At 54.4% G+C, this 22,477-nt stretch overlaps 1 protein-coding gene across 2 annotated transcripts in view; it reads left to right on the plus strand.

Moving 5' to 3' along the window:
* The window catches only part of ARHGEF10 (Rho guanine nucleotide exchange factor 10), an 88,305-nt gene that overhangs the window by 45,107 nt on the left and 20,721 nt on the right, over positions 1-22,477 (plus strand). For both annotated transcript variants that reach the window (XM_081221006.1, XM_081221007.1), the window contains 11 exons: positions 1,612-1,704; positions 4,564-4,734; positions 6,237-6,382; positions 7,230-7,411; positions 15,708-15,823; positions 16,194-16,321; positions 16,495-16,595; positions 17,953-18,074; positions 18,819-18,905; positions 20,718-20,923; positions 21,529-21,686. In XM_081221006.1, the coding sequence (XP_081077132.1) occupies positions 1,612-1,704; positions 4,564-4,734; positions 6,237-6,382; positions 7,230-7,411; positions 15,708-15,823; positions 16,194-16,321; positions 16,495-16,595; positions 17,953-18,074; positions 18,819-18,905; positions 20,718-20,923; positions 21,529-21,686 (1,510 nt within the window). The remainder of the gene's footprint in view (positions 1-1,611; positions 1,705-4,563; positions 4,735-6,236; positions 6,383-7,229; positions 7,412-15,707; positions 15,824-16,193; positions 16,322-16,494; positions 16,596-17,952; positions 18,075-18,818; positions 18,906-20,717; positions 20,924-21,528; positions 21,687-22,477) is intronic.

The raw sequence follows: 22,477 nt of genomic DNA on the forward strand, positions 1-22,477 counted from the left end.
AGGGGGGCTGCATGGTCCGCTCCTCCTCTGACATCGGGTGGGGGGCTCCCCATCCTCCCGGGAAGGGCAGCTGTGGAGAGTCCCCGGTGGGTTTTGATGGGTGACATTGAATCAGCGGCATCCCCGTCAGAAGACGCCCGTCACAGGCTGGGACGTAAACGTGCCCGGAGGGCTCGCCGCCCGTGGAACCAGGATAAAGTTCTCCTTCAGAGACTGAGTCCCCGGGGCCGGAGTCTCATCTGCCTGAGGCTCCGGTTTGCATTACGACCTGGGACCAAAGCCTGTTCCTGTTACTTGAACTGTGTTCTTGGAAGGTTCTACCACCTGCACAGTGAACCCTGGGGGGTATCCTCGCCCAGGGTGAAGGCTTATTTAGGCTGAGCTACACCCCCTCCCTCTCATGTGCTATGGTGGTTCCCACTGAGGCAGGACCTGGGTGGAGGTGGCCCGTCCTTAGATCGACCCCACTCTGGAAAGCTGCGGTCGGCGCTCTGGCCTTCCCCTGTCACAGCAGGAGAAAGGAAACACGGGATGATCTAAAGTATACTTTTTCTGGGCTTCCCTGGTGGCGCAGTGGTTGAGAGTCCGCCTGCCGATGCAGGGGACGCGGGTTTGTGCCCCGGTCCGGGAGGATCCCACGTGCCGCGGAGCGGCTGGGCCCGTGAGCCACAGCCGCTGAGCCTGTGCGTCCGGAGCCTGTGCTCTGCAACGGGAGAGGCCACAACAGTGAGAGACCCGTGTACCGCAAAAAAAAAAAAAAAGTCTGCTTTTTCTGAGGAGTTTGTTGTGGTCCTGCTGGTGCCAACAGTACCTGACAGGAGGCCACCGCAGCCCCACCGTCAGGCTGCCAGCCCCCGGCGGCCTGGGAAGGCAGGCCATCCAGTCCCCTGTCCGCCTACCCCAGGCGCCTGGTGTCCACAAGGTCAAGCCGGGCTCCAGGCTCTGCACCATGTGGCCCCTCGGCTGGAGAGAGCTGGGGACTCCTCCCCAGTTTGTAAATGGTCAGCCTGGGGCATCCCCTCCTTCCAGAGAAGCCTCCCCTGCGGAGGGAGGGGGGCGCCTGGCCCTGGACTCCCTTCCCCCTGGACTCCCCTGGGGAGACTTGCCAGGACACGGACACGCCCCAGCCGCTCCCCGAATCTCCACGGCAGAGCGAGGGCTGAAGTGGGGAGGTTTGTCCCAATGCAGGACAAGCCGTGGCAGCCGCAGGGACTGTGCCCCAGGTGCAGGGCAGGTGCCTTTAGGGGCCCGTGCTACTCCAATTTGGGATTTTGTCACTTTCTTCTTCTTTCTTTTTTTTTTTTTTTGTAGCTGCACTTTGTTGTGATTGTAGAATCTTAGAAACTAGTTTGACTCTTAGAGTATTGAAATTAGCTCATAAATGGCTCTTAAAACATCAAATAAAAACATTGAAGCTTCCAGTTCAGAAACCAGCCAGGGCTCGCTGCAGACTGAATGACGTCAGTGTGCGTTGGCGGTGTATGAGGTGTAGAAGGTGTTTGGAGCAGGTCTGGAGGCAGCCTCTCCATAGAGGGGAGGAGGTGCGAGCTCCCCCCCTGGGGGCTGCGTCCAGGCGGGAGCCGCGAGTGCTGGCCCTTTGTCACCCCGCAGCAGTGCCAGGAAGCCAGCCCTGACCGCGTCACGCTGCACAGCCTGATGATGAAGCCCATCCAGAGGTTCCCGCAGTTCATCCTGCTGCTCCAGGTGAGGCATCCTGCTGCTCCAGGTGAGGCCTCCTGCGCGATTCGGCCAGTGGTCCCGTCTTGCCGTCGTCCGTCCCTCCGTGACCAAGCATCTCCTCGTGGAGACGGCAGGCTCTCAGCTGCCCCCGCTCCCAGGTCGCTTACATGAGGGCAGCGCCGGGGGCGGCGAGACCCCAGCCTGCAGCTGCCGGTCCCTCTGGCCCCCACCCGTGCTGAGCTCCTCTCCTGGGCCCGTCGGGACCCCCCTCATCAGCATAGACTCTGGGGGTGTGAGAGGGACTTGTTATGAACACCAGACGCCCCTCCCGCCATCACTCAGGAAATTCCGAGGGCTTTAGGGGCCCCGGGCCAGGGACCTGAACTGGGGCAAAGCCGAGTGAGTTTTCATTAACCACACACGCTCGTGCACTGGGGGGGGCGGGCTGGTCACCAGGCAGGTAGACACCAGATGTCCAGGGTCCTGCTCTGGGGTCAGGTGTGTGCCCAGAGGGGAGGGGCAGGCCCAGAAAGCCGCCGCTCAGCCGCGGAGCCGGCCCGCTGCTTGGAGAGCGGGAGCTGCGCAGAGAGATTTCCCAGATACTCCGACCCTGTGTTTTTTCAGACTCAGAATTCTCAGTTAGGCACGTGCGCTCATTTAGAGTAGAAGTGGCTTTGAGTGCAGATATAAAGCGTCGTCGGATCAGGAGGGCCGTGCCCTGCCGTGTGATGTGCTGTCAGGACCTGGGGCCCGCGCGCCCTGGGGGCTCAGGGCTCACCCTCCTTAGATGAGCGTCAGGCGTTTGAATCGGTTATTTCCCAGGAGGGTCTGCAGTGGCCTCCGCCTCTTCCGGTTTCTCAGTGAACACGCAGCTCGTTTCTATAGTTAAATCAGGCGACTTGTTGGCTCGCCGGGTCATTGAAAGTGATGAACGGGTGAACCGTGAAATCATCCCCAGGGACAGGGAGGGTGCATCAGAGGCCTTGAGGCCTCGCTGGGCCCACCCGTCACACGGCTCCAAATTTTAAAAATTGCTTCTTGTAAGAAGTTTGCTCCTTCCTTTCATTTTTATTTTTACTTACCTCTAAATGCTTCAGTTTGCTGAGGAACAGATGAAAATTCTTAAAGTCCGAATCCAGTTACGATAGACTCCAGGCTTTTGGTTTAAGCACACGTCCTCGTGGACAGATGCGGCCGCTTGGCCTGGCCCTTCCCGGGTTCCTTAGAGCTTCCTGTACAGCTCGTCCCCTCCCACCTCCCCCGCCCCACCTGGGCGCCAGCCCCCGACCCTCCAGGGCAGAAAACAGCCTTCACCCCGGCCTGATGGCGGCACAGCACCCAGACGGCTGGTCCCAGGTTTGTGTGAACGCGGTTCCCGCGGGCAGGTGTTCGGTCCCTCCTGCTGTCTGAGCGCAGGCAGTTCACAGGGGCAGGGGGCTCAGACAGAGCAGGGCCGGTTCCTAGGAGAACGCGGTCGGCATCAGAGAGGGGCCGTGTCTGCACTTCTGTAGTTCCGTACGTCAGAGGTACCTACAGGTCCGCGTGCAGGGACCCCGCTCTGCGGGAGAGATGCTCCTGGGAGTTGGTCCCGGAGAGGAGTGGGTGGAAGATGGGGCAGGCGCTCCCCTCCCGCCGAGCTCCGAGCCCTGCCGCGTCCGCGCGCGCCGAGGGGGCGGTGAAGGGGGGCGGCGTGGAGGGGCCCGTGCCTCTGACCCCCGGCCGCTCCCCTGCCTCTCCGCGTCTCACCACACCTGACCCTCCTTAGCTCTCGGGGCCTGTCACCTGTAGTTGCGAGGACCCTATAGCCATCCCCCAGAGCTCGGGATCAGGCTGTGGCCCTGGCTTTTCTGGGCCTGCCGGTTTCCACTACGTGGTCCCCCAGGAGCCTTTGTCTTCATCCCGACTCCCGTGTTCTCCTCCCCCGTATTGTACCCCAATAAGTAACAGCCTGGCAGCCGCTGCACACCCCCCTTTCCTCCGCTCAGCTGTCCGTCCACGTGCGGCGCTGGTTCTGCAGATGGTGCTGGGATCCGGGCGGGCACGACCTAGCTACCAGAGCTCCTGTGAAGATGATTCATTTTGCCTTGTAGGGTTTGATGTGGTTCACAGGGAAACCATCGCGTGGAGCAGTGTGTGTTGTTCATTCAAACAGGGAATGTGCGATCGTTAGGCGAGTTCTTTCCAGACCGAAGAGAACAGGAAGCTTAAAAAGACAGGGCTCTGCTGCTGAAGCTCCCGGGGGCGGGTGGGCCGGGTGGCCCGGGCAGGGAGGCCTTGGTCTTGCTCGCCCTCCTCTGCGAATCCGGCAAGGTGACTGCACTCGGCGCTTAGACGTCCCCCTCGAAAGTTGACTCAGAGCCTGGAGTTGGCTCTCACCACGCCCGCGGTGCCGTCGGTGCCCGTGCTGTGCTCCTGCAGCGCCTCCGCGCTCCGCCCGAACCAACGGCTCAGAGCCGGGCGCTCAGGACGCAGACCCGCCGGCGGGAAGGGGACTCTGGCCGTCTGTGGGTCCACTGGTCTGGCTCACGCTGAGAGCAGCAGCCTGACCGTTACCAGCGAGCAGAGCTTTCTGAGGTCCTGGCGAGCTCGCAGTAGGGATGGGTCCCTTCCTGGAAAAGGGTGTCTTGTTTCCATTCCCATCCCCGTTTAATAAGGCGGTTTTGTTTTTGCAAAAGGAGCTTTGAACGTTCAGCCAAATTGTGACTCACTGAGTTTGTTACCCTTTCCCAGGGCTTACTTTATTCCCCAGAAGCAGCGGATGCCAGGGCCAGCCTCTGGCTGCCAGAGTCACAGGATGCTGTCGGTGGGGGTGCGTGGTGACCGCCCGCTGCGCCCACCCCCGCGTCACACGTCCGCCTCCCCTCTGCCTTGTTTCTCCTCAAGGACATGCTGAAGAACACGCCCCGAGGACACCCCGACCGGCTGCCCCTCCAGATGGCGCTGACGGAGCTTGAGACACTCGCAGAGAAATTAAACGAGAGGAAGAGGGACGCTGATCAACGCTGCGAAATCAAACAAATAGCAAAAGCCATAAACGAGCGGTACCTGAACAAGGTTGAGAGTTTTCCACTCTGCGCAGAGGCTGTTCTGCCTCGTGCTAATGAGCCTTCGCTGTCTGAGCCACTTATTACTAACCTCCTGGAACCTGTCGGCGAGTCCCTTGGCCCAGAGTCCTTGACTGAGGCTCCATGGAGAGCCTCGGGGTCACGAACGCTGCACAGTGTGCACAGAGCCTTCGTAGTCTGTGCGTTTTCTCAGGAAAGGGGCTCGCAAATTGACTAGGTCCTCAAATGGACCCAGGACCCCAAAAAGGTTAAGAGCCACTCTTTTAGCCGAATTTTACTTTCAAAATGCAGTGTTTCATCTTAGTCCTACTGGAAGCATAGATATTCACATGCATTCTTACTTGTATCCACGGTGCGTGGACTGGGCTGTATTTATCATGAAGCAGGAACGCAGAACACAGCATGCAGGCAGTTCCTCAGCAAAGCTGTACCCCAGCTTCATATTGACAAAGCCATTTTCCTGCCACCATAATCCAATTTCACATAGGCTTTGCCGTTTTCATCTGAAGCTCTAGTCCACAGGAAGAGGTTAATGGATATGAGCTGTGTTAAATAATTTTGTTTTGTCAGCAGGGGTACTCTCCTACTGGATACTGACATCCAGTGATTTAACTACAAGAACTTTATTGTCATATGTTTTAAGCTTAGGTTTTCCCTGACTCTCCAAAGGATTTGTACAGGAATTTTTATAAGCAGAAAATTCCCTTCACTGATATTCTCGAGGTGGTTCACGTCGTTTAAAATCCTGCTTCCCTATGGTACCCGAATGTCTGGGAACCCCCGACAGTCCGAGGGCCCTCGGCGGTGACGCATTTCTTACTGTTGCGCTAGTGAGGATGCAGCCTCATCCCCGTGAGCTCGGCCGGCCAGTGTGGACGTCTGGGCCAAGGACTCTGGATTTCCTGCTGGGCTGAACGGCTAAAATAAGTTCTGTATGACCTATGTCACTTTACTAATAATTATGAAGCTACTTTCCAAAGAACTAAGAGTACTTTGTTTGGCTCAGAGAAGTAAAACATGGCCAACCATGAGCAGTCAGGATGTTTTCTTCCATATGCCGTCCTTGGGAAAAGTAAAATCACAGAATAATGACTTTCACTTACAGACATTCCCAGTTGATACGGTGTCCTAATAAGTAACAGAAAGGTTGGGGTGACCGTCTGTAAGGGTCGGAGCGTGTATTCCGAGGAGTCACTGAAAGAGAGCACGTTGAGTGACAGGTGAAAACCAGCGGAGCCCTCGTGGCCGCGTCAGTATCTCATAGCTAGAGAAACTGCTCGCGTAAGGAAGTTAGATCCCTGCCACTGTGTAGATTCCTTTTAAAAAAGCCACTTTTTGAACTCTATGCCATACGTGCACGAAGCGTGATTGGGGATATAGGGATTATCTGTAGAGGAAAAAGAATCCGTAAAACCTTGACGTCTGCGCGTGTATTTTGCCAGGCTTCATTCTCATTGTTCTTCTTTTTCTCGGTGGTCTTTGAACGTCCAGCTTCTCAGCAGCGGGAGTCGCTACCTCATCCGCTCTGACGACGTGATAGAAACCGTCTACAACGACCGCGGGGAGATCGTGAAAACCAAGGAGCGCCGGCTTTTCATGCTGAATGATGTGCTCATGTGCGCCACGGTCAGCGCCCGGTAGGTCAGCACCCGGCAGGTCAGCGCCCAGTAGGTCAGTGCCCGGCAGGTCAGCACCCGGTAGGTCAGCGCCCGCCAGGTCAGCGCCCAGTAGGTCAGCGCCCACCAGGTCAGCACCCAGTACGTCAGTGCCCAGGAGGTCAGCGTCCAGTAGGTCAGCACCCGGTAGGTCAGCGCCCAGCAGGTCAGCGTCCAGTAGGTCAGCGCCCGCCAGGTCAGCACCCAGTAGGCCAGCGCCCGCCAGGTCAGCGCCGGGTAGGTCAGCACCCAGTAGGTCAGCACCTGGCAGGTCAGCGCACAGTAGGTCAGTGTCCAGTAAGATGCACGGCCCCGCGGGGAGCTCCGTGGTCACAGGCGGTCTGTGTCTCGGTGAGTGGATGCCTTCACTTCCCCTTCACTCTGGACAGATGTGTATGCAGAGCTCAGCCTCTCGCCCTGTGACTTGCATGGGTCCAGGGAGGGTCCCTGACTCACTGCTGGTGGAGCTGAGGGGCGTGTGGGTGGGTTTTCTCTGTAAACGTCAGGCAGATGTCAGAGCTGGACACTGAACCGAACTCCGTTTCTAGCCATCCTGAATCAGCTATGGTTCCTGTCCGTATCATCGTTCAAATCCTTTCTCATTAGTTGCTTCTCTATAAATATGTTTTTGATGGCTTTTCTTATAAAATTTGGGTATATTTATTCTCTGTGAAAACCCACTGTGGAACCGCATGGTCAGTCCTGGTGAGAACGCCAGAAGCACTCAGGCCCGCAGTTCAGAGGCGTCTCTCTTGAGTCTCCAAGGGATGAGGCGTCCCATGACTGATTCCTTGGCTGTGCCTGACACGAGGGTTTCTGCCCCTTGCAGCACCTCCCATGACAGCGGTGCCCTGACATCGACCGGCCAGAGGTATTTGTTGAAGTGGAGCGTCCCTCTCGGGCACGTGGAAGTGATAGAATACGGCGGCAGCGAGGGCGCGGGGGAGAATGGCAGGGGTCCCGTGGTGCCCGCGCCCGAGAGCCTGGCAGTGGTGGCCAGCACCAAGCCAAGTGAGTGATGCATCTCGGACGCGCTTGCAGGTCTGGGGCCACCATAGCTCTGATGTAACCTGCTCGGTCCTCAGCCCCTCACCGTGTCAGGAGACCTGGTTAAGACGGTAACTCTGTCGGGTGACACGGTCCTAGAGCCTGTGCTTAACATTGGCTGGCGCACATGGACATACGTGCCGGCCGGGAGGCTCCTCTCTGAGCCTGTCCCTGTCGGGGTCCGGGGGCGGGGGCCCTGCCCTTGGGATGCATTCCTTCTTCCTGGTTCGCGTCCTGTCCTGCGCTTCGCGCCAGCAGTTGCGGCGGGGGCCCTGCTCTCTCCGGAGGGCGTGTTGAGTGGATGCAGAGAAGGTCCCAGAGAGCGTGGGCCTGGGTGGTGGTCTCAGCCGCCCCTTCCCCTTCGGTCTCCACGGAGGTGGTACCCGCCTGTGCCTTTCACAGAGAATCGGGGGAAGAGGGTCCCAGCACTTGCTCAACAGTCTTATAATACAGTTATTGTTACTAAATGGTCTGAAGATTCTAGATTTTGAACTTGGTGTCATAATCATCACTTTCTTCTTCTGTTTTCTTTTTGTTTTGCTTTGCTTTTATCCAAGTAAAGCCTGGCTAAATTTTACTCACTGGCCTTGGCCCCTGAATTGTGGAGCACTTAGAGTACAGTGAATGGGAACTTTCCATAAATTGTTTTATATATAAAATGAGCCTTTATATTTAAATTTATAATATTAACAATAAGTGTGGGGCTTCCCTGGTGGCGCAGTGGATGAGAGTCCGCCTGCGGATGCAGGGGACACAGGTTCGTGCCCCAGTGCGGGAAGATCCCACATGCCGCAGAGCGGCTGGGCCTGTGAGCCATGGCCACTGAGCCTGTGCGTCCTCCGCAACTGGAGAGGCCACAACAGTGAGAGGTCCGCATACCGCAAAAAAAAAAAAAAAAAAAAGAAAAGAAAAAAGTGCGTTCAATAACCTTTTAGACTGTGTTGTTTCTGACACGTGCAGAAGGAGGCTGCTTTTGAAAGGTGCAGCTTTTCTGAGCGAACTTGCACGTTCACTTGGGTTTACAGGAACAGGTCGCGGTGACTGTTGGGTCCCATCTGATTGGGCGTCTCTCTTATTGTTCGTGCTTCTTCTTCGCCTGATGTTAACAGTCTTGTGGTTTGGTGTCTGCTTGGGATGCTAGTTCCTTGAGCACATGCTCCTGAACTCCTGAATTGCTAATGAAAAAATCATGCTCCTGTTTAAATAACATGCATACCGTCTCAACTAACGATCGAAATACCAAACTATCACAGATTTTTGTAAGGAGGGACCAGCCGAGGAGTGGTTTTGGGAGGGGGACAGAGTGGGAAAGGGCGGGAGGGAGAGGTGGTCTCCCAGTTGACTTGACTGATTAAAATTTTACTTAGTAAGAGCAACGTGAAGATTTTGTGTGTTAAATGTTCTTAAAAATCCGTTTAAATTACTTGGAAGTATAGCAAATCCTATTTATGTCTTGGTTTTGTGAACAAAAATAATGCCTTTGTGTGTATTACGATGGAAGCAATCCCAAGGTGGATTTGTGATCAAGATTGTCTCATTGTGTTCAGATCTCCAAGGATGCCTTCGATCCATGAAATAGATGCTGTGTTACAGGGAACAACTGCGTTCTCACGTTCGACTTCTAATTTATGGTTCATACTGAGCCAACTTAGAATAAGATTCAAGTCAGCAGTATTAAAAAGCAGAAAGCAGGGTGACTTAATTTGTAAAACATTACACGCAAGAAAGAACCTGGATAAGTTTACTGCTGCATTTGAGCCCTAGATGTCGTCACGAGCTCCTGTCAGCTATGGCAAATGCAGATACGTAGTCCGCATTGTCCATCAAAAGAAAGTGTGTCACTCTGTAGAGTACATCTTTTTCTTCATTCTGAGTTTAAGGAGAACTTTGCTTCCAGGTTATCTAGCTGCTTACTCTGGCTTTACAACTGGTGATACTGCTAAGTCCTTAAAGGCCGGACCGAGACCACTGAGTGGTCCCCAAATAGATCTTAAGACCTGAGAAGTTGCTGTAGAATCGGGGGCCCTTGATCCGTCTCCATCCGAGGATCCTCTTACTCTTACGGTTTCCATTACATGTGTGGTCGGACGCCAGGAGAACAAAGGCTAAGGTCAGAGAAGGAAAACAAAACAGTTGCTGGTAACACAGTAAAATATCTGTCTCTTGGAATAAAGGAGATCAGACTGAAGGTGATTGTTAATGTCTAGGCAATGCTGGCTTCTTGAGGAGAAAGAATTAAGGTGCCCATTCATCCCTTAGCAGGTCTGTATCATCAGCAGATTGTGACAGTGGGAGTTTGACTGGCTGGTGTCTTGGTGCAGGTATCCAGGTGGGGAGAGTCCCGGGGAGGACATGTTCTCGGTCCAGGTGTCCTGGGAAGGGCGCTTCGCAGAGCCACTGCCCATCCTGGTGTTCACGTTGTCTGAAACTCTTAATAGTCCTAGTTACATGTTGCTTCTTTTAAACTTTTTATTTTATTTTGGAGTATAATTGATGAACAATCTAATGTTGTGTTAGTTTCAGGTGTACAGCAAAGTGATAGTTATACATATACATATATCTGTTCTTTTCCCTGTAAGATTTAACCTTATAGGATATTACAAAATATTGAGTAGAGTTCCCTGTGCTACACAGTAGGTCCTTGTTGGTTATTTGTTTTAAATACAGCCGTGTGTACATGTCAATCCCAGACTCCCTAACGATCCTTCCCCCCGATTCTTTCCCTCTGGTTGACCTAGAGATTGTCATACTGAGTGAAGTAAGTCAGAGAAAGGCAAATATCATATGATATCGCTTATATGCGGAATCCCCCCAAAAATGATACAGATGAACACAGTTCACCCATTTTAAGTGCAGGGTGTTACCAGTCGAGGTGCCAAGTGGACAGACAGTGCGGGGGTGGGGGGCGGGGGACAGGATGCTCTGGGTACCGAGTCTGGCGATCAGGGGCGATGCTGGCAGACGCAGTCAGCGCCGTGGGCGCAGATGTTTGCCTGGGATCCTGGTTTAGTGCATGCCTCTGTAGTTTCCTCATCCTTAAAGTGGGTTTAATTTTTAGCTCTGAGCTGTGAAAGGGGAGTGTGGAGTAGATGGTTTTCAAAATGCCTTCTAGATTTAAAAAAATGTTTTTTAACAAACTAAAGTTTGTTAATTCTGTATGTGCTAGAAGACGGGACTCAAGCCCCATGTTAATTCTGTATGTGCTAGAAGACGGGACTCAAGCCCCATCAGCTAAGTTAGAACTCCTGTTCCCCATCGATATTCATGTGACTGTTCTGCTGTTTGAACGACTCTGTTCTGAAGCTCAGTGCTGCAAGATTGGGTCTGTTACTCAGTGGTGGAGACAGCGTGGCCCCTGCTGCGTGCCTTTGCTTTGCACCCTCCGTGTCCTTGAGTGGTGACACGTGATGGCCTTAAACGTTTCCCTCTAGTGCAGGGCCCTGCAAGCTGGGCTCCCTGGGTTGGTTTAAGCTTCCAACCCCCGGAACTGACTTTGCAAAATTCTGTGCTAATAGCGTCTTATTTTCACCCTGCTCCATGCTTTCTCAGGAGGTGGGTTTATGAGAAAATAAATTTCCCTTTTGCCAGAAATAAGGTGACGCTGTAGAGTGTTTTCTTCATTTCGTTCCCACAAGTGGGCCCTAAAGCGCCCCCAGTTTGCAAGGAATTGTGCCAGGTGGGCGCTGTGGAGGGTGTGAGGGGCCGTGGCCACAGTGCCGGCTCCGCAGGGAGGATGAGCTGCCGGACCCTCAGAGAGTCACGTACACAAGAAGGAGAAACCTTCACCACCCAGCAGCAAACGCTTCCCAAGGAGAGGTTCCTGAAACATTTCAACAGGTGAGAAGCAGCTAGATCTGGTTTCAAGGGAAGCACTTTTTCATGTGCAAATACTGACACGTGCCGTCTTGTAAAAATCGCGCCCATGGCTCTCCACTTCTTACTTAATCCTTAAAATGGGCAGTAAAAGCCAGACGCGTAGCTGGGCTTCTTTGTCGCAGAGTGAGACACACTGTAGGGGCACAGGACCGGCCTGGGCTCTGGGGCGCTGAGCGGCTGGACCAGCGTCCAGCTGTGGAGCTTTCCTGTCGTGGGGCAGGGACGCAGGCCAGGGAGAACCGTGGTGGACGTGGCGCTGACGTGCGTGTCGGCGGTGGTCTGCCCTGTGCCCCCCCCCCCCCCGCCGGCAGCCTGCAGGGGAACAGATGGCAGTTCCAGGGAGCCAGGTGCCCCTGTTTGGAAATGGGCCCCTTGTTTGCCATCAGGAACTTTGCAGAGAGAATGGAAGGCCAGCCTGACAGCCTGCCTGGACCAGTGTCACTTCCCATCCTGCAGCATTCACTGCGTGCCCCCTGTAGGCTGAAATCTAACACAGGTGCCCGGATCCCTGCCATCTGGCTGTGAAGGGGGAAGCTGGGGCAGTGGGTACAGCAGCTCAGGAATGAGGGAGGGGGCTACTGCCATGATTAAAAGTAAGCTGGAATAGGGACTTTCCTGGAGGTCCAGTGGTTGAGACCTCGCCTTCCAATGCTGGGGGAGTGGGTTCGATCCCCGGTCCGGGAGCTAAAATCCCACATGCCTCCTCGACCAAAAAACCAAAACATAAAACAGAAGCAACATTGTAACAAATTCAATAAAGACTTTAAAAGGGGTCCACATCCAAAAAAAAAAAAAAATCTTAAAAAAAACACAAGGGCTTCCCTGGTGGCGCAGTGATTAGAAGTCCGCCTGCCGATGCAGGGGACACGGGTTCGTGCCCCGGTCCGGGAGGATCCCACATGCCGCGGAGCGGCTGGGCCCGTGAGCCATGGCTGCTTAGCCTGTGCGTCCGGAGCCTGTGCTCTGCAATGGGAGAGGCCACAACAGTGAGAGGCCCACATATCGCCAAAAACAAAAACAAAAAAAAAAACACAAAAGCTGGAAGAGACCTAAGTATCCTTACACTCCAGGGAGCAGCATCCAGGCAGGGGATGAGGAGGACTGAGCCCCTCTGGGGACGGAGGGAGGGTCTCCACAGTCAAGTGCAGAGGCCGGGGTGGGAGAAGGGCAGATAAAACCGAAGACCGTAGAAGTGAACCCAGCTGAGGACAAAGTGCGAAGAATAAACAAGAAGCAAGTGCTCGGGCAGGGAGGTGCTCTTTGTGATACAAACAGAAGTGACACCTGCGTGGGGTCGGCTTTAACCTTGCACGTGAGGCCAGCTCTGCTGCTTCTCAGAGGCAGACGGAGGGGCCCTGGACCCAGGGTCCAGGCCCAGAGCTGATGCTCGCTCTGCAGGGCGTCAAGCTTTCTTTCAACTGCAGATGCGACTTCGGGTCAACTCCCTTCTGGAAGGAAAAGGAGGGAAAGTTCCCTGTTAGACCCGGGCTCCTTTGTAGGCACCAGCCTCGCCATCAGAGGAAGCAGAGAAGTGTGTTCCCCAGGCGGAAGCAGCTGCCCGAGAGGGACAGGGTGCTCGGCGGGGGCTGGTCTGCCGGGCAGAGGCCACCGCGCGGTCCAGGCGGGAGGGTGGGAGAGAGGCTCCCACAGACATGTGCGTATCCAGTCGCCAGACTGTGCCCTGAAGGTGTGTAATTTTTAACAGTCCGTTCTTCCTCGGTAAAAAAAAAAAAGTCCTTGATTTGTAAGATATCAAACTTTTCTGAATGAACGGAAAGTTCTGGAAAGGAGAGCTTGTCCCGAGGCCTGCTGACTGCTGGGTGGGGCAGGTCTGCCTCTCTCGTTCAGTGGGGTGTTTACTCAGCCCCCGCCCTGCGTCCCCCTCGCCACCCCAGGACCGCCCACTGTCTCTGGGCTGGATTCCGTCTGCAGTGTCTCCATATCCCGCTTACTCCTCCTCGCCACGCCTCCGGCCTGGAGACCCCCAGCCCCGGACTCTCCTACCACCCAGGTGGCTGGTGTGACACAGGGGCCTCGGCCTCAGAGCTGTAGCCGGTCCACCGGCCGGGGCCTGAGTCCGCACCACGGGGAGTCTCTAGACAGTGTTGCTGTTTCCTTGGCCACATGGACTCCACTTAGCTTTCAAACCCTGAATTTTCGAGCCAAATTGCAGGGGTTTCCATGGAGACGGGCGCAGTGAGAAACCGTCTGCTCCCAGAAACCCAGGGTGCTGGGCATTGTGACCAGATGGTGGGAAATCCACCCAACAAAAATCTTGATTTGCAGATCTGTTGTTTATATGAATTTAGCCAGAAAAAGAGATTCTTTCCTCAACTAAAAGTAGCGTTTGGGAAAAGAGCGACAGCTCTCTGTTCCGTTTTGTGTGACTTGAGTGGATGCTTTGGTGTTTCGTGCACGTCCTCTGGGTTCATTAGCATCTTACTTGCTGTCTGTGTGTTTGTGTCCCCAGCGTGCCCTTCCATAAAGCATCTCTTACACTCACCACATGTGTGCACTTTGAGATATTTTCGCGTCGCGTAAAGGCAGAGAAACTCTAGTCCCGATAAGGGAGATTCTCTAACCCGCCAGGAAAAGGCCTCTTCTTCCTCTGGGGATGGGGTGACTCAGGCAGCGCTGGTTTTACCCTTGATGAGATAGGATGGGGCTGGTGGGGCGTCGTGAACGCAGCTTTAAGGAGGAGCCAGGCCCGGTCCTGTGACCTCCCGTTTCCTGTCCTTCCCCGTCTCCAGAGCCTGTCCCGGGCGCCTGCCGACCTCTCTGCTCTGACACGTGACTCTAGACCACCCTGGACGCTGGGCCTGGTCCTCCCCGGCTCCCACCCCGCCCTCCCTCTGCTTGGACAGGCTGGGCCGAGCGGTGGATGGCATCAGTCCAGTGTGTCGGGTCGGCAGGAGGCTCCTGGTGACCCAGGAGTCCGAGTGCGGCTGCCCTGGGGCTGCCCGGGCCCTTCTTGTTGTCACACCGAGGACCATCCGCCCACCTCCGGGGCGTCCCTGTGTTCAGAAGCTGCGCAGAGGAATCCGCGCTTTCCTTCCTTCCTTCCTTTTCTTTCTTGTTCTGCCGTCTCTGTGTGAACCTTGCACTTTACCTACTCTCTGATAAAGAGTAAAGAGGCTTTCCAGGTACCTATTCATTTACGATCCTCTTGGTTACAGACACAGAAGGCAGAGTTCTAAATCAGCTCCAAATCTCTGCACTGTCCCCCTGGGATGGCTGCTCACACAGGGCTTCCAGATGACTCCACCGGTCAGGCAGGAGTTACACTGAGGTGTGTAGAAAGTCACCATCCAGGGCTTCCCTGGTGGCACAGTGGTTGAGAATCCGCCTGCTGATGCAGGGGACACGGGTTTGTGCCCCAGTCCGGGAAGATCCCACATGCCGTGGAGTGGCTGGACCCGTGAGCCATGGACGCTGACCTGTGCGTCCGGAGCCTGTGCTCCGCAACGGGAGAGGCCACGACAGTGAGAGGCCCGTGTACCGCAAAAAATAAAAATAAAAAAAGAAAGTCACCATCCTTACCATCCACCCACTTCATCCCCGAAACCCTCCAGTAGCTTCAGAGCTCTCTGTGTGCTAACCGCTTGCTTAATGTCCCCCCAGACTTAGATCATTTGGCTAAATGATCAGCCCGAGTCAGCGGTGGGTGCTGTTCTCGCGGGCGCTGGGAGCCTGTGCAGCCACCCAGCTCATTGCAGGCTTCCTCTCCATCGTTTTAAAAAAGCGTTTAAAGAAGGCTCACTGGGGCGCTCACGTTGGCGTTGGGAAGAGCGCGGTTGTTGAAAGTTTGGTTGCGATTAAAGGTCATTTCTAGAGACCAGGGACCTTTTACTAATAGTGATTACATCAACAGTGCTTTAAAAATACAAACTGTGACTCATCCGATGGACTAATTCACCAGCGTCCTTCAAAAATGTCAAGGTCATGAGGGAGAGGTGGCCTGTGGCACTGACCTAGCAGATTGGAGGAGACTTAAGGAGGTGTGACAGCTTCATGCGTCGTGGGACCCGCCTTTGGGTCCCTGGGAAACTGGCCTCCATGGGGAAGCCAGTGAGGCCTGAGTAGAGCCCACGCTGGCTGGTGGTGCTGCAGCAATGTGAATTCCTGCTTTGGACGATGCTTCTGTGGTTCTATGAGCTTAACATCCAAGACCTGGTGCAGGGAACTCTGTGCTGTTGCAGCTTTTCTGTAAAGTGTAAAATTATGTCAAAATGAAAGGTCGAAAAGGGAAAAGCATCTGCTTACTTGAAAACGTTCACTTTTAGAAAAATCTGGATGAACTAGAGTCCCTTCTTGTGTCTCCTTCCTCAAGGCCCGGCGTGAACACGCTTGAGATTTGTGTTCTTTTCCTTGTCTTGTTTTGCAGACAGAGTTTACATGGGGCCGGGGCAGCTGTATCAAGACTTACAAAACTTGCTGCATGACTTAAATGTCATCGGTCAAATCACTCAACTGGTTGGAACCCTCAAAGGAAACTATCAGGTAACAGTCGAAGCCACCTGGCTTACAATTCTCCTTTAATTTCTAAGTCGTTGTCGGCATGTGCTCCCACTTGCCAGTTCTGCCAAAAGCGAGAACTGATGTTACTTTCAGAATCCGACCTGATGGCGTCTTTTCTCCGATTTCGGAGGAGGTGAAGCGCTTTTGGTGTAACTCCTGCTCATGCGGAGGCTGACTGGAGTGTCAGTTCCCTTAGGGATGGCCCTGCACCACGTGACCTGCCTCCCAAGGGTGTTTTTTTTCCCGATCGGATGAGTGTTACTGGTCTCCCTGGGTTTTTCATGTCTCGGCATCACTTTTTTCCCCTCGTCTTCGTCACATCTTTACGTGCGCTCGTGTGTTTCCGTCCTAGAACTTGAACCAGTCGGCAGCGCACGGCTGGGCCTCGGGTTTACAGAGACTTGTTGTGAAGAAGGAGGAGGAGGTCCGAGCGGCCGACTGTTGTCGAATCCAGTTACAGCTCCCGGGGAAGCAGGACAAGTCAGTAAACGTCGGAAGGGAGCCTCCGGGCCAGCGCTAAGAACAGGGCCCTCTGTCACGACGTGCATCTCTTGGCGGTCTGGGGGTTGTATCTGAGGGGCAGGCCCCGTGACTGGGTTTCACACGATGGAGCCCATGGCGTGGCAGGCATTGTCTTGTCTTCTCCCCGGCAGGTCCGGCCGGCCGACTTTCTTCACTGCCGTGTTCAATACCTTCACCGCTGCCATCAAGGAGTCCTGGATCAACAACCTGCAGATGGCCAAGCTCGCCCTAGGTAAGAGCCAGCTGATGGCAGCTAAATGAGGCGTGTTCAGACAAGACACAGTGTCCGTTCCTATTCTGTGATGAAATGCGCGCCCAAGAGGATACGGTCACGGCTGAGCAGTAAACTTTACAACAGGTTCATCCATTCACCTGAAAGAACGTTTCCACGTGGGAAAAATCAACCCTAGTGCGGTGATTTTTAAGACGTTTGTGTTATAATGTAAGGGTTGTAGGGAAAAAGACTCACTTTTATGATAACAAAACATTAGTATGCGTTGAGCTGCTTCAACCCAAGTGAAAGCCCTTTGAGTCTGTGGCCTGTGACGCAGGACCCAGCCCTGGGTCTGGCCCACGGGATGAGAAAGTGACGGTTCATCTCAGCCTGTTTCCTCACCCCTCACCTGTGAAAGAAACCTCAAAGAAACGATCAGGTGACACAGGAGTGGACCGAATGGTCCCAGAAGACCCTCTAAGCATGAAAAATAAGTCCTGTGGTCCTATCAGAGATGGGAGTGACTCTGATTATTTTCTTGTCCCTACATCCCTTTAGCCTTGCCTTCTTTTGATCCGTGTATCAAACGTTTACATAGATGGGTGGGTGGGATAAGATACATGGATGTTATTTACACACAGGTCTGTTACTCAGAACACGGGGATGTCCTGCATCCATGTGTGTGTAAAACTCTCATTCAGGTGCAAAACAATCCGAAATGTTAACCGAAAATAAAATACGGAAGAGAAATAGGCCTTGTGATCTGAGGCTGGTGGCAGGATGGCCTGTGATCCTCGGCACAGGGCTCCCTCCCTCCCTGAATGACTCAGTGGTGTATCAGGCCAGGTTCAGGGTGACCCCGTGAACAGGGACACGGATATGCTCTGAGGATAAGCTCCCGTTTATCTTCAGATGCGTCACGTTTTCAAAGCTGAGACGGACGACTTGCTTTGTAGTAAAACATTTCTTCACTTCGTCGTACTTTTTTAGCCCATGGTTTTGTGCCATGTTAGAGGACTTCTCACTGTCCCTGGTGCTTGAATCTAAACGTCTCAGTTAGTTTGAAAAAGGGACAGAGGAAAACAGACCAGACCCGGGTGGTTTGCGCTTTGATGGTTCGTGGTGACCCCCCCCCAGCCGATGGCTGGTGCACAAGGCGAGAACGGGGCGGTGGGCGTCCATTAGACTCGGGCCAGAGCGCTTACCTCATAAAGCCGCAAGTCTGCAGCCTCCCCCGTGAGAAGAGGCTGCGCTGTTTTCCAGAAGGAAAACCCTCAGTTCTCCAGTCTTACCCAAAGGAGGGGCCAGACTCTTCCCCTGCCCCCGGGCCTGTGCTCGTCGCCCACCTCTGTTCCCTTCCCCCGCGCGGGCACAGAGGAAGAGAACCATCTGGGCTGGTTCTACGTGGAGGACGACGGGAATCAGATCAAGAAAGAGAGGCACCCCCTCCTCGTGGGACACATGCCCGTGACCGTGGCCAAGCAGCAGGAGTTCAAGGTGACGGGCGGAGGGCTGTTACCAGGAAGGGGTGCCGGGGCAGCCTTGGGCGTGGCGCCTCCAGGGCCCGTTTGTGCAGAAGTCATTTAGGAGGGTGGTGGTTTGAAGCCAGAGGCTGCTCTTCGGAGCCGGTGCTGGGCCTTCCTCCGAGGCCCTGCGATCAGGCCCCACGGCTCAGGTCCGGCAGCTCCGTGCCCCTCGCTGGGCAGCTCGGCTTCCACGTGGTCATAATTGGAGAGCTTCCGGTGGCCTGAAGCATGTTGCCCACTCTTGGCTGAAGCAGACCCCGTCTGCGGGTGGCGTTTTGTCAGTGTCCCTGTGCAGTGGACTCAAGCACTGCGGCTGGTGTCCACACAGACTGCAGAGACGTGTGGGTGTGTCTTTCTCTAAGAAACACATTTTTCTTTCTCACTTTGGTCTCTGGCTGACACTCAGTCCTGGAACCTGGGCTTCCCTGGAGCTCCTTCAGCTGATGGGGACCATTCCCGCTGGCAGAGCCTGCTCCCCGGGAGAGGCAAGGGCCCTGTCGGTGTGGCCTTAACCCAGAGCTGCAGCTACCCGGAGCACACTTAGGTGTTGCTTCTAAAAAGCAAATTTCTGAGACTCATACATCGATCTTTCCCTCTCTTAGCCTTTGGAGTTGCTGTGGTTTATGTCAGGACGCTGTCATCGTGTAAGACGTGCCTTCTGCCTCCTTGGAGGCCCATTTTAAATTCAGGCCTTTGGTGGTTTTCTCCCCTTTAGATCGAATGTGCCGTTTATAATCCTGAGCCTTACCTAAATAATGAGAATCAGCCAGACTCGTTTTCCACGGCTCATGGTTTCCTGTGGGTAAGATGCTTTTGTCTGCTTTTTGTTTGTTTGTTTTTGTGGTACGCGGGCCTCTCACTGTTGTGGCCTCTCCCGTTGCGGAGCACAGGCTCCGGACGTGCAGGCTCAGCGGCCATGGCTCACGGGCCCAGCCGCTCCGCAGCATGTGGGATCTTCCTGGACCGGGGCATGAACCCCTGTCCCCTGCATCGGCAGGTGGACTCTCAACCACTGCGCCACCAGGGAAGCCCCTTTTGTTTGTTTTTAATGCAAGTTCACGAAGAATCCATATCCACAGCTAATGAGATGAGAAATGACAGATTTGAGTGGTCCGATAGCTCATTGTTAGTGGCTGATGTGTCTCAAATTGTGTTTATAAACATGGGGGTCACAAACAGGAAAGGGGGCTGATCACTTTTGGAAAAGGTGTCGAATTCTAAGGCATTAAAACATTTCTCTCTTCTCTTTTTCCTGTAAAACGTAACCAGATTAAATTCAGTCCAATGTCCATTAACTAATAGAATCACTGAAATATTTTTTCAATTTGAGCGGTTAAACGGCATGGAGTTTTTTCTCTTCCAAGACCGTGCTGGCTGTTTACTCTGGGAACTTAGCAGTTAAAATTAGTTTCTTCCAAGTGAAGCGCTGCCTTTGAACGGTCCTGCGTTTGCAGTAGACATTGCTGGCTCGTGCAAACCAGAGGCATTGCGCGTGTGGTGCGTTTTCAGGTCTCCTGGTGCCCCCCTCGCGGGGAGCTGCCAGACCTCCTCCACCATGGGCCCTCTATCCTTTTTCCAGCCCCACCTGGCTCTCTCCCGGGTGTCCTGACCCCACGTAACTCCCCCCACACCCCGCCCCGTCTCACAGCCGGAGCGCTGGCCTGCTTGGAGTCCCTGGTTGAGTTTTGGAAAGAAAACAGCCTGATGAGCTGATAACTCTCTGCACTCAGCCCAGAACGAAGGGATGGGCTGAATTCCCTCAGGGTTTTTGAATTTTAGAGGAGGTTTTTTCCATCTCAGGACCTGCACCTGGTCAGACCCCCGCTTCCTGTTGGCCCGGGCGGGCTTGGCAGTTTGACATTGTCCCGGGAAAGGCGGGATGCTTATTGATCAGAAGGGGAAAATCCGTTAGAATAAGGAGAGGGTCACGACATCCTCAATATTGATGGAAAAGGAGAGGAATTTGTGAAGAGTGCACACCACCCGGAACCAGGCGAGCGTTCTCATGTAGAGCTCTTCCTGGTAACAGGATCCGGCTCCTTCCCACTGAAAAGACAATCAAATTTAGGTTTAAGTTGGGAAACAAACCTTGCTGAGTGTTCCTAAGTGATCCAGCAAACAGGGGGCTCATACATATCATGGCAGCGGTAGTACAAGTTCTAGAAAAACAACAACACTCCCTGACGTGTTAAATGCCGGGGACCCACTTTGAGATCTATTCTCACCCCCTTTTGTCTCTTTTTAAGTCCTTGTTTTTTCAGGCAAGGCCTGGTTTAAAATTGATACCAGCCTGCTTTTTCAGACTTTGAATTGTGAACCGATAGGCCTTTACCATCCTGTGGTGCTAGGTTTGTGGTTTTTAAAGGATATAAATGTGACTTTTACCAAAACAAAACTGTGTTCTTGTTATTAAAATTAAAAGAAAAAGATGACCTAATCAAACATGTTGCAGAGGGAGCGGGGCTCTGTGAGCAGACTTTTTAAAGGTTATTTGGTCATCGGCGGCCAGCTGGTTCCCACGTGGGAGCCGGATCTTGCCGTGGCCGTGGGGTGTCGGCCGTGCACATGCTGTGGCGCCCCTTCCAGCCCACTTCTTCCCTCCTGAACCCCCCAGATCGGAAGCTGCACCAGTCAGATGGGTCAGATAGCCATCGTCTCCTTTCAAAACTCCTGCCCCAAGGTCATCGAGTGCTTCAACGTGGAGTCCCGCGTCCTGTGCATGGTGTACGTGCCCGCAGAGCACAGGCCCCGGGAGCCCGAGAGCATGGGGGGCCGAGTGCTGGGCGTCCCCACCGTCTGCCTGGGGACGGAGGAGGGGAGGTGAGCGTCGCACATGGGCCCCTGGGCTTTATCAGCCGCGAGGCGGCGGAGTCCGCCGGCCCCTCCCTGACCCCACTCTGTTGGGACGTGGGTGGAGACTGTTGAGTCCAGGACTTTGAAGGAGCCAGTGAGTGAGGAAGTCACTCTAGGAAACCCCGGGGGCAGCAACTCCTTGCGGGGCAAGTTATAGTTCTTCCTGCCCTTTGCCGTGGACACGCTTCATTCTTGTTCATGCTTTAAAGTGCACGTCACTCTTACACTTTGGAATGAAACAGAGCCTGGTTCTGTGTTATTCTCACACGGAAAGTGGTCAGAGTGTAAAGGAGAGTTACGATGATTTTCCTGATGTGAAGTGTGAAGTTCCTAGATCTATAGGAAGAACTAAGGTGTTTGTTTGTTTAATAACGCAGAACTTCTCTTTTAAAAGAAAAAAGAGAGATCAAAGTGGTAGCAGTGTTTACAATATGGCCAAGTGGGATGTTTCTGGAAGGAGTGGCAGGATGCGGGGGACGGACAGGAGGGTTGGACGTGGCTCTCCCGCTCGGCAGGCTTGCGCTTTTCCTTGTGAGCAAATGTACCCATGAGCTGACATTTCTCTCTTCCAGCATTTCCATTTATAAAAGCAGCCAAGGCTCCAAGAAGGTGCGGCTCCAGCACTTCTTCACTCCCGAGAAATCCACAGTCATGAGCTTGGCCTGCACGCCCCAGAGCCTGTATGCCGGTCTGGTCAACGGGGCCGTGGCTGTCTACGCCAGAGCAGACGGTGAGCGTGACGCAGGCGCATCTGCAGGGTGGCAGGGGTCACCGCCGCGCCTGGGGTGGGCTGAGGGAGTTTCACTCTGCACCGAGCCTCGCAGAACGCGAGGCTCATCAGCTTTTATCACCCCTCATCCTGAGGCACCTGTGCCTCGCTCGGTCCTTAAAGGAGGGTGTGAGATAGAGAGCCACCCGCCAAGAGCATCGTTGCAAAGTCAGCCCTCCTGCTGGCTTCTCTGTGTTCCCCAGAGTGATGAGTTCAGTGCAGGCCTTCATCCTGCCCTTGCTCAAGGCCCTCAGGGCTTCTCTTTTGGGATGGAGTGAGGTGCATGCCCCTTTGGTGTGGTGTGGCTGTCACCAGCCTGGTGCCTGGGACACCCCCACCCCAGGCTGGGGGCCCAGTGTCATCATCACCACAGGGAGAATCTGATTATCAGCTTGGTTCAGGAGACCCTGGGCTGATCCCCTGTGGCCACAGATTCGAGCGAATCCTACTTCTTACACCCTGAGGGGTTGTACCATAAACAGACCATAAAACTAGGGCTTAGGCCAGCTTGGTGGGGAGACTGGGAGGTTCAGGAGCCCTGGGAGGAGCGCCTGCAGGCATTGGGGTCCAGGCTCTTTGGAGGACGGCAGTCAAGCGAGCCCTGGAGGATGAGCGTCCATCCCGGGGCTCCTGAGGCTGGAGCTGCTGCAGGTCCCTGGGACGAGAGGGGCTGGACGGGCAGAAGCAGTTCCTTCTAAAGGTGGATTCGGGGGGCGGGGGGTGGGTGTCGGGATCAGGGGCACCTCGGGGCA

The sequence above is a fragment of the Mesoplodon bidens genome (assembly GCF_964165515.1).
Source record: "Mesoplodon bidens genome assembly, chromosome: 20".
In the NCBI taxonomy this organism is placed as follows: Eukaryota; Metazoa; Chordata; class Mammalia; order Artiodactyla; family Ziphiidae; genus Mesoplodon; species Mesoplodon bidens.